Here is a 12,400-nt window from a genome sequence, read left to right on the forward strand (position 1 = left end):
CATCTTGGACACTCTGGAAGAGTGCTTTAACGGCTGTCCAGAAGCCAGCGCAGAACCGTGAGTAACGTTAAATTTATAATCACTCTATTAATCACTGCTTCCTACAATATGACATTTTCTTGAACTCCCTCCAGACTGAGAAACTTTAATCAAAGCTTATTAAAAATGAAAGCAAAATCTGTGCATAACCATGAGTTTTTGTTACACCTTTAGCAGGCCATTTAATGGAATATTAATATTAATAATAATAACATTGGAGACAATATACACTGTTTTTCAGATAAAAAAAATAAAATAAGCATCACTATGAGAGCATGGATTGATGTCACCCGATTAAACATTACATTTGATTACATTTATTATTTAAACAAGGGGAGGAAGCCACAATTTGTTGATTAAGAAAATAATTATAATTCATGTAATATATAGGAAACACTCTCTGTAAGATTGTTTTAAGGATTTTTAGTGTAAGGCTGATTTTATACTTTAAAAGAAGAAGAATACATTGTGTGTATACCTGTAATCTCTTTATTCTCGCTCGCTTCCTCTCTCTCGCTTCCTAAGAGAACCGCCTGAGGATGTGTGAACGGCTTTTTTTTTTTTAAGATGTCTTTATTTCTCACACTTCTCAGCTAGATCCCAAGCAAATGGAGCACTAATCACCATTAAAACAATTACATTTCTTACTGTCACAGTTATGTTCTGCTATGGGGATTCTTGATATTCTGCTCCGTTCCTTTAGTTCATGCTTCTCTGCTCTGTTTAGTTTCAGTTTCCTTGGTTTCTGATTGTGTTTTGTTTGTTTCTATGGTTACAAATCATTATCACCTGTCTGGTGTCTCAAAGTGAAAGTGATACGAGTGTGACTTAGGTAACCTGCTGCTTCTTCACAAACATTATACAAACATCTTAAACATATTTATGATGACATGATTCAAGACAGCAATGATCATTCCAGGAACGTAAACAATAAAATAATAAATCGATGCTCATTATCAGGTTGGAGCTCCATCACATGGCAGTGGGTTTTCTGCATGAACTGGTTTTATTACTTTCTTCATTATGGTTTTGCACGCATCTGTAAATGCCTGTGTGTGCTGATCTTTAATCACATAAACGCACACAGCAGAATCTCCAGTGTTCGATGTGTGTGTTAAAGCAGTGTTTCCCAATCCTGTTCCTGGAGGCTCACCAACACATTTTCAGACTCGTCCTAATTAAACACCTGATTCAGCTCATCAGCCCGTTAGTAGAAACTTGAAAGACCAGAAAGGGTCAGATTTAACCCCCCAGATTTTTACAAGTGTATATTTACTGTGATGGTAGCCCTTTCTAACCTCGAAGGCCCTGGAACTGCGACCTTTCTCTTAAAACCAGATTTTCTTCTGTTGCTCTCTCCATAATTTGCACCTATGTCTTTGGTCTTGCTCACTGAACTCATGACTACTTTTACTTCTTTCCTTCCCTTTCTTTTTGAAGATGTTTTTCCTTTCTCTCAGGGTCTGCATTTAGTCTTTCTTGGCATTGCTCTCAGCTGCACTAACTGGAGCCTGTATGGCTTGGAATAATTACTGTCATCATCACTCAAAGCTAATATAGATGACAGTTATATCTATATATCTATATAGGCCTAGGTAAAAGAGGTACAAAATAAAAAAATTAAAAATGTCGGTGAGCATAAAAAGCTTCAAATTTACAGTGTAATGTCTATTTATTCAAATAAGGATTTACAATGGCATGTGTTAAATGCATATTATATGCAATACAGGTAATAAAAAAGAACAATGGCAATAGCCATTGGCTGAGGACAAGGACAAAGACGGGATTCGTAATTTTCAAGTGTTTTTAATAAAGAATAACCCAATGAATGACATATTCCTTTACAGAACAACTCACAGAAATCAACCATCAGTCAGTTTTAGAAATTTTGTTGGATGAAATACTTTTTATTCACTGTAAGAAGTCAAGGACAGATAATGTACGTTTCTGGTAGAATGTCCCAGAAATTAGGAAAGAAGTATTGTAATTTCCCTACTGTAGGGTAAAGCAAAAATAATACACCTACGAAATATAAATTTTAATTATTTTAGTGCAATTGTTTTACAATATATGGCAATTTTTTTAAAGTGAAAGTGACGTGTGGCCAAGTAGGGTAACCCATACTAGGAATTAGTGCTCTGCCATCCAAAGTGCACACGCACACACCGGAGCAGTGGGCAGCCATTTATGCTTCGGCACCCATGGAGCAGTTGGGGGTTCGGTGCCTTGCTCAAGGGTCTCACCTCAGTCGTGGTATTGAGGGTGGAGAGAGCACTGTACATGCACTCCCCCCACCTACAATCCCTGCCGGATCTGAGACTCGAACCCGCAACCTTTGGGTTACGAGTCCGACTCGATAAACCATTAGGCCACGACTATTGTTGTCATTGTTGTTATTATTATTATTATTAGAATATTCTCATTTGTTTGGCTTCCTAAAACACCAGCGTGAATGTAATTTAGACTGAGTATACCACAAATAAAAAGAAGGCTGAATCCCCTTTAACCCTTAACTGTCACCCCCCATTTTTGAACATAGACGTGAAAGTGCACTAGTTTCACTTTTGTAGCAGAAAAACAGCAGCACTGCAGATTCTTTCATACTGGTCAAAGCCGAGGGGGCGTCAAGACAGAAGTGAGGCTCAGTTTGAGTTGCTCATTTGGATTATGAGAGGGGTGTTATGATTTTACTGGCATGCTGGGGCTCATATTCAACTGTGACAGAAATAATGATGGACAACATTTTCTTGCTGAGCATCTTTCATTTTTAATAAGTGGCAGGAGAAAACTTTCTTTGACAGAGTAGTGCTACAGAATAGCGGCACTGTAAAACTTCACTATAGATTTGCAATATTTACCTGGCAGCAGCTTCACTTACAAACTACTGTTAATTGTTAGTTTTTTTACTGTATTTAAAATTACAGTGTATTATATAAAAAAAAGTCCTGTAAATTAATGTTAAAATATTGGCAGCACATTTGCCTGCAGTTTACTGTTAATTTTACAGTTCTTTCCTTAATTTACAGTATGTTACTGTATAAAAGTTACTGTATAAATTTAAACCAAATTATTATTATTTTTTTAATTTTAGTTGCAAAAACCAACTGCCTTGGCCAAGTGCCATTTACCTGAGGAACCTCAGACGGCAGGGTTTCAGTTGATAAGAAAACTATGGTCAAAAGTAAATTAACTTAGATACTGTTCAAATTTATATGCCCTTTCTCTCCATGTTATCGAAAATGGTATCAAATATTGATAGTTTTCAAAGTATCACATTGAAGTTAGAAATCAGTAACATAACACTACAATATGAGTGTAATGGGTTTGGTTAACAGAGAAACTATAGTGATTAAAACAAATAAAAGATTAGAATCACACAGTGATACTTTAAGAGTATGTAAGTATTCCAAGGAATAAATTCATTCATAAAATAATCATTTAAGTCTAACATTTATTGCAGCATAAAGATGTTTACATGGTTTTATAAGTATCATGTTGGAGGCTTATAAAAAACATAAATTGTAGATTCATGAAATACATTACACACCAAACAAATGTATTTTCAGGATATGATGTCATGACCAACTGTATATTTTCTGACTTTGTACTAGGCATTAATTTAGTGTTTGTAGCTGTTAACGCCTAAATTATGAATCGTTTTCAAAGGGTTTATAGTGTTAAAATGCTCCTGATCACTATAGGGTGTCATTCTGTGATGTTTCCATGTCGACACCGCCACCTAGTGGTCAAGAGCATTTCTGTTAGGTTATGACAAGAACCTTTTTGAACATTTCTTTGCTTTGCTTTGTGTTGATTAGATGCAGTTACTCAAAATATGATGACTAATAAAGAGAAATATAAAAACACATATTTATATTATTTAAAATATCTCTGCTGTTTATCACAGGTTTTAGTTTCCTCATGCAATCACAAATTGTGTTCAGTCAAACAAAATAGCATTGCATATGTATACAAAGATTAATACATCTTTGGCATATTAATTTTTATAGATTGGTCAGGTTTTGAACATGCATTTCTCATAGATCAGAATGATTGTTAGGCTTGCAGCGCTTGCACAAAACTCAGCTGAAGATTATCATTCTGAATCCAATTCATAGTCTTTTTTTCAGCTTTTTGTTCAAGATGTTGTTTATTTCTTTATTGTTTATTTATGAAACTTACCCACATTCAAGTGTTTAAAAAAGAATGCATGAAGCTAAAATAAAATGTTTTTTGTTTGTTTGTTTACAAGCAGAAACCCTGTTATTTCTTTTGATGTTTTGCATGTTCAGATATTCATATAACAAAATATATACAAATTAATAACTAATAGGGACATAGTAGTATACTTACAGTATGACGTAAAGTTATAAAACTATTAAACTAGTAGTTTACTGAGACTATACTTCAAAGTGTACTAAAATACAATTACAAGTATTTAATTAGTAAACTATCAGTATACCTACAAGCTCACTTTTAGTATAATTGTAGTACAAGCTAAAACATTGATGTAAACTAGTTGTGTACTCAAAGTTTACTACTGTTATACGTAAAGTATACTTTTATATACTAGAAAGTGGGCCAATTTATTCCCAAGGAGTACTGAAATAGTACACTTACAAGTATACTACTAGTACACTGATATTTGTATACGTACTACATAAAGTATACTTAAAAAATATACTTGAAGGATATACTTTTTTGGTAAGGGGATATATATATTATTTGAGAGATTTCTACAAACATATCTATCTAGAATTTTTACTGACTAGAATCTGAAAGACTATAAATAGACAGTGACATCTAGAGGACACACTTGCACATGGCAGCTGTTACCATGGTGACCAAATAAGCACATTGCTGATTGATTACAATAGCTGTGAAATCAAAATTCACTGTTCTTTTTTATGGAACATTGCAGTAGTTATTATAAAATATTAATCTGTGCACATCTTTTTTTCTAATTGATGTACTCTGGTAATCTATAACCAAAATAACTCTCACACTTCACCTCAGTCAGAGGACAGAAGTTGTGCTTTTTGATCACTGTAGCTTTCCATAGTCCATTCATATCATGTTTGCATACAATATCACGACTTCTTTCACGACTTTATTAAATTTTCTTTTCTAGGTTATGAAGCTTTTAAAATGAGCATTGAGGGGAAAAAAAGAGCAATAGTTGCTGCATGTGTACAAGTTTAACGTTAACCAAACTGAGCACCGCAGCATATTCTGCTTTAATTTCACACTTTAGACCATAAACTCAAGGGTTTCTGATGATTTCTTTCAGTCATTTGCAGAACAAAACACTGCACTGTCATTTAAACATCCTTCACTTCGACAGTCTTAAATATACAGCAGAAGAGAACCACAGAAATAACAAAAATGCCAATCATGGAAGCCTGAACCCAAAATCAAAGCATTGAGATTCTCTGCTGTGGCTGGTCAGGCAGTGAGATGATTGATAGCAGCGTATTCACTGTAATCCTGATTATTCCTCAATCTGACACTGACAGGACAGTCTGCTTTCTTCTGGAAATTCACCACGGCGTAATTCAGATCCTCAGCAGATGTGATCAAGATCTGAGAGTCACCAGTGGCTTCCTGAACTGTAGAGTAAACACAGTCAGAAGAAACAGAGGGGTTTGTGGGTAATTGAGCAGTGGCATAAACAGTGTTAGAAGAATCAGAGGGGTGTGTGGGTAATTGAGCAGTGGCATAAACAGTGTTAGAAGAATCAGAGGGGTTTGTGGGTAATTGTTTGTGAGTGTCTGTTATCTCCTCATAATCACAACCAGTGTGAGAAACCTGCAAAGAGAAGGAAAAATTATTTACAGCTCTGAAGACTTTCATTATGGGAGACTTTAGAGTTTATTCAACATATTATTTTATACGAACCACTTCTTCATGTTTTGCTCCAGTCTGAGAGGACGATTTACCGCCTGCCAAAACAAGAGTCTTAAATTAATGACATTATATCACATTTCAGCACTGAAGTCTGTTTTCACACATCATCAAATATCTGTATTTTGCTCATGTCTCGTTGCAGCCTGTAGGTGGCGACAGATTCAAAGTGGGAAAACAGTTGAACATATCTTTGATAAACTCAGTATAAAGGAAGTTTCTGCCTATGTGGCACTAGTGTAAAGAAAAGACATAAATGGAAGACTCCTCTCACATTTAAAATTTGAGTTTATATATTTCTATACAGAAGTGGTAATCTATCCAGACTAAATGTCTGAAAGTGCTTGAAGTGTGTCTTGGGCTCCTGTACATAGTTTAGTAGATATCTGCAGGAATGTTACATCTTTTCATGTGTATACAGTGGCGTGAATTATCCGGGGGAGCTCTCGCCAAGGTCTGCTCAAGAACGTGTTATACAGCAGTTAGGGTGGAGGTGAGCAGATAGATAACAGAATTGAGATGTTCCATATGTGATTGACTTTATACTGTCATATCTTTTCTTGCAGATTTACATGCAAACAACCTTATTAAACGACGTCTGCTCATTTCTATGTGTGTAACACATTTCAAGACATTAAGAAGGAGCTCTACCTCGAGACTGATGCTTATTACAGAGAAACAGAAATAGGAGACAAACGATGATCAGAACCAGAAGAACCAGAACCAGAGGAATGATCAGAGGTGAACCTGAAAACACCAGAGAAACAATCAAATCAATCAGTCTGATCACTCTGAGCTGAATATCAGATCAGATCATGGCCATAGCTTGACGTATGCGACAGGATTGACCAGACCATGAAACTTGGCTTGCAGGTTTGTTGAGTAGCTCCAGACTGCACTCTGGAGTACTTGGGTTTGTTTCACGCTGTACATTCATGCTATCCGTTTAAAAAACTGTCCTGTTGTATCTTTAGTGATTCTCTTTCAGCCACTGGGGTGTCAGAGCTGCTCACAAGCTATGCCATGAGTCACATGTTTGTATCTCACCTGCTGTTGTCAAACTAGATGAAGGTGTATTGGAAACTCTTGTGATCGGTGGAGATGTGGCTGATGATGAGGAAGAAGAAACAGATGATGATGATAATGATGGTGATGTTGGTGATGATGTTGTTTCTGGAACATCTGCATATAAAACATGAAAACAATGCATTTCTAAAATATGTTTATTTTATTTTTAACCCCCCCCCCCCCCCACACACACACACACACACTTGAATCACATGTCTCATGGTAAATATAAGTGTTACTGATGTCATTCACACATTCACTACCCAGAATTCAAGTTTGCTGATTCAGAATGAATGAGGCATTTACAAATTAATAATCGTTTTCGTTCTCATTACATTCTCACCCCTTGGTAGAAAAATATATGAGCTGTGTGACAGTTTAGGGAAATACCTATAAATGGCGCATCACGCACATGCGGTTATCTGACGCAGAGACGCAAAGAAATGTAATTAAAACTGAAACTAAACTATATAAAAACGAAATAAATATGTGTTCACAAAATAAAAACTAAACTAAAACTTACAAAAAATAATGAAACTAATAAAAACTAAACTGAATTTTATAGCAAACCTGAAAACGATATTAAAATAATACAAATTTAAAAATTCAAAACTATAATAAACTTGGACCTATCTAGCTCAGCAAAATTAGGACGTGCGTGTCCAAATGACTAACTTAACAATGCATTAACACCAAACGACCAGACAGAAAACTACAAACTGCTGCTGCTTTCAAACTGAGTCCAGATCTGCAGGTACTGGACATTTAAAGACTGAAATGAAGAATAAAACACACAAACACTGTCCTCTGCTTTACTCTGTGTGCAGTTTCTCACTGAGCAGAACAGCAACATTATTCCACACAAAACTGCACTTTTACCTGCAGAGACTGCAGTTTATTTTTATAAGGACACTTCCTTTTTTTAACTGTGGATTGTGGTTTTGCTCTGTTAAACAGACAGAGCGTCTAAAATTAACCTGCTGGTAAAACTGTGTGAACAGAACTTGGTCTCTTACAAACATCAGTGATCAGTTTCTTTGAACAGTCAGGAAACATGATTCAAGACACACTGTGATCTGCTGAATGGAAGCTAGCTTTGATTATTAATTGCATTCTGATGAACATGAGTGAGAAAGTCATCTGTACCTGTAACACTGATGAGGACTCGTGTGATGAAGCTCTTGTGTCCTTGATCAGACTGAACTCCACACCAGTATTCAGCTGAATGTTGTCGAGTCACATGACTGATGGTTCCCGTCAGGAGCTGCTGCTCTCTGTCATCATACAGCTGGATCTGTCCCTCAGCGCTCCATCTTCTGCTCTCCTCCACAGACGTCTCTTCAGCACAGAGATCAGATCCAGATCTCCTGCAGACAAACTTCACATCAGCACTGTGGGATTGTGGGTATCTGCAGCTGATGTTCACAGATGCTCCTGCAGCAGCTGATAGACTGATGCTCTTCTCACAACAATCAGCTGTTTGAGAGTCAAATCAAGTTCACATTAAACCACAGATTCATCAGTTCTACCATGTAAAGCAATGCATGGGTGAATTAAAATGGCTCACTTTTCTTAATATCCAGGTAAAAATCAGAGAAGAAACTGTAGTCTTCAGAAACTGTAACTATAATCAGATATTCTCCAGAATCTTTCACATTGAGGTCTCTGATGAAAACATTTAAGAAACCTTCAGATCTGTCATCATAAACAGAAAACCGACTGCCACGTGTCCATTCTGCTGCTCTGTCTGTGTTTATTAGAGTTAAACACTGATCTGCTCCAGTATTACACACATCTATCAAAAGGTTCTTTTGTTGCATCTTATATTTAAATTTTATAATGATGTTTCCTCCTGAATATCCCATCACTGTCCTGATTTGTTGACCTGCCAAATGCAAAACCAAGCAATTTGTCAAAAACATAAGTCAATGAACACATCTGGTCACTTTGATACACCCTTTATCAATTAAAAACAAAGAGAGAGATCAAGAATGGGTGTATGAATCTCAACAATGGTGACAATCAAAAGCTTTATGCTTTTAAGGGTAAGAGTTGTGGAAGTGTACATAAGACTGTAAGCGTAAATTAAATTCGCATGTGAAAGAGAAGCTTTGTAAAGGTGTACATCGTGTTTCAAGTGTAAGAAAAAAGGATTTACAACACCCATATGGCAAAGAAATATATTTTTTGTGGCCAAAATATATTTGAAATATATGCTAAATATGAAGTGACATACTGCCAAGTATGGTGACCCATACTCGGAATTCGTGCTCTGCATTTAACCCATCCAAAGTGCACACACACAGCAGTGAACACACACACACACACACACACACACACACACACACAGCAGTGAACACACACACACACACACACACACACAGCAGTGAACACACACACACACACACACCCGGAGCAGTGGGCAGCCATTTATGCTGTGGCGCCCAGGGAGCAGTTGGGGGTTCGGTGCCTTGCTCAAGGGCACCTCAGTCGTGGTATTGAGGGTGGAGAGAGCGCTGGACATTCACTCCCCCCACCTACAATCCCTGCCGGCCCGAGACTCAAACCCACAACCTTTCGATTACGAGTCCGACTCTCTAACCATTAGGCCACGACTTCCCCTGTTGCAATATATGTTGCAAACAGTGAAGCTCAATGAAATATATTTTTGAAATAATAATATATTTAGATTCAACAATCATATATAGGCGCAGAGAAAAGAAAGACGGAGCTGTACATATCAGATTATTTCGGGAACTTTTTGCCCCACATGCACAAGAAGTCATTTAGAAATTTGCAAGTTTGTTATTTTTACACATACAGATTGGTTCTGTGCAGTCAATCTGTTTTGCCGTTCTTTAAACTGTTGTTTTCGCTTGCAATTCACTGTTCACAGGCTTGCAGTACTTTTGACCATATTTTAGCGAAAACAATGTGCCAAAAGTGTAAGCGCGGAAAAATGGAAGTCAGAAGAATGCAGATCATATTTATTTTGCGTTAGCATGAAGCTGCAGTTTCACAATACATGAATTACACTTACAAGTAACAGTACAATGCTGCAAATCATTTTTTCTTACGCTTGAAACGCAATTTACACCTTTGCAAAGCTTCTCTTCCGCATGCAAATTTAATTTACGCTTACAGTCTTATGTACTCTTCCACAACTCTTACCCTGCGCATGCAAATCTTTATGGCATTATTTTAGCTTCATAATTGTGACCATGGTATGAGCTCACATTGGGGCGCTGTGAGGTTACACTTTTAGCTCACATTGTGACCGCATCACGAGATCACTGTGAGATCAAATTGTTTACTGGGAGGTCAACTCTGTGAGTGTAAATCTTACATTAAGAGATGAAGAAAAATCTATTGATGGCATATATCATCGGTTGTGCATGTTAACATCATCAGTTACAGAGTATGATGATGTTGTGTAGATCATTGTGAGTTTGAGAGTCTCAGTTACTCACCTGTTATAACATTCAGCTTCACTTCAGTGTAGGAATCGAATCCAGTTCTTTCAGTTCCACACCAGTACGTGTCAGAATCCCATTCACTCAGATTTCTGATGGTCACAGTGAAAACTGCTGCTGTTGTGTCGTCATACAGAGAGAATCTTCCAGAATCAACCCATTTATTTTTCTCCTTAGTCCTGATGAGATCAGAGCATGTTGTTTTCCACTGTCTTTTACAAAAATACTTCTCATTGTCTGTATGTCCTCTATCATATCTGCATGTGATGAAGACTCCTCCTCCTGAATATCCTGTCACACTGATGGAGCTCAACACACCTACAACAAACCAGCATTAAAACACTTTAATATATTTATATGAGAATGAGGATGAACTTTAACATTCATTTTTTCATCAACTCAACAAAATGAACTAAAGTTAAAGTCTCTGTGGTGTTTTTAGTGATTTACTGTGAGTTCAGATTCTCACCAGGAATCATCAGCAGAGTGAAAGTCCAGATGATCTTCATTCTTCTCTCTAATTCAGTGTTCTTCTCTATTGTTAGTAGATTCAGTTCCTCTCAAGCTCTCGAATGTGTTTACAGATGAGTTTTGAATGTTTCTTTCCTGGTTACACATTTAACAAGAACTGCTGAATGTGACAGAGACGCCCACTTCCTCTGAGAGTTTTCACACAAGTTCTTATTTGTTAAAATGTTTATTTAAGTTTATATTGGTCTAATGTTTTTATTCTGTTATTTTAATATTTTCATTGTTATTATATTTCAAGCTTTGGCAATATTGTATTTTTTACAGTCATGCCAATAAAGCAATATTGAATTGAATTGAATTGAATTGAATTGAGAGAGAGAGAGAGAGAGAGAGAGAGAGAGATTAATAAAAAGGGAAGTGAAACTATTATTTCACACATGCTTTATATGAACATGCAGGACTCACAAAAAGATCAAACACGTGCAAATATAAAACTTTATAAAAAGCATTACAGAGAATTTAACAGAATGATCCTATCATTTCAAAGGCTTATTTTCCTGGAATTGTAATATTTAAAGGGGTCATATGATGCTATTTTAAAGATCATTACATCCAACCGTGCCCACATCCAAGTATGACATCATAAGCCACGCCCACACCCAATACAGCCACGCCTACGTCAATGCATTAGGTTAGAAACCACACCCCTATCCTATATCCATCCCTGTACCGGGAAACCCAGAAGTAACATTATGCCCAAGCAATGTATGGCTGTTTCAGGGATCAAAATAAAATAAGGTTGTCTTTCATTTTACTAATACACGTTTTCTTATTTCTTTAAAGGATGTCTAGGCTAAAATGGCACAACTTAAATCTAATATATTTAATATATCTAATGTACAGAGTTGATTTCGTCATCACAACAGCCTGTAAAACACCTGCATTGGTTGATTAAATTAGGCTAATTGTAATATAAACCTCCACATCTTGATTTTAAACTACCTAAGTCACCTTTAGTCAGTGTGTTGTGTGTATGTTTGGGCATAAAACAATCTACAAAGTTACAAATCTCAAAGTCCTCTCCAAAGGGAGATATTTGTTTTTAAAAAATCCCTTTTCAAGAACTACAACGAACGGCTCGTTTGGACTACAAAGGTGTTTTCCTGTATTTGTGACATCATGAATTGTAAATCCCGCCTACAGGAATTTGACTGAATGGTTGGGGGCTGAGGAGCACTGCACGTTTCAAAATAGAAACCCAGTGCGGGTGTTTATTATCACTGTATTTCTGACGGAAACCAACTATTGTCAGAAAATTTTGGATGTCATTTTAATTTCATCTTGCATGTAATGTCTGATAAAGCAGGGTTTGTGAGCAGAGCTCTGCTTTGTGTACAGCTCAACCAGGAAACCTCGCTCTCTCCCGCTCACAAATAGTGTAAATC

At 36.6% G+C, this 12,400-nt stretch overlaps 1 protein-coding gene across 1 annotated transcript; it reads right to left on the reverse strand.

Annotated features, from left to right (window-relative positions):
* Positions 1-5,130: 5,130 nt before the first annotated feature.
* Positions 5,131-11,090, reverse strand: LOC306872343 (polymeric immunoglobulin receptor-like). Its single transcript, XM_079420851.1, has 8 exons — positions 10,954-11,090; positions 10,482-10,802; positions 8,579-8,896; positions 8,158-8,487; positions 6,991-7,125; positions 6,595-6,690; positions 5,938-5,981; positions 5,131-5,847 (listed from the first exon to the last, which is right to left on the reverse strand). Exons 1-8 carry the CDS (start codon positions 10,991-10,993, stop codon positions 5,485-5,487), a joined length of 1,647 nt encoding a protein of 548 aa, XP_079276977.1. The 5' UTR covers positions 10,994-11,090; the 3' UTR covers positions 5,131-5,484.
* Between the last annotated feature and the right edge of the window lie 1,310 nt (positions 11,091-12,400).

This window comes from Barbus barbus (assembly GCF_936440315.1).
Source record: "Barbus barbus genome assembly, chromosome: 7".
Lineage (NCBI taxonomy): Eukaryota > Metazoa > Chordata > Actinopteri > Cypriniformes > Cyprinidae > Barbus > Barbus barbus.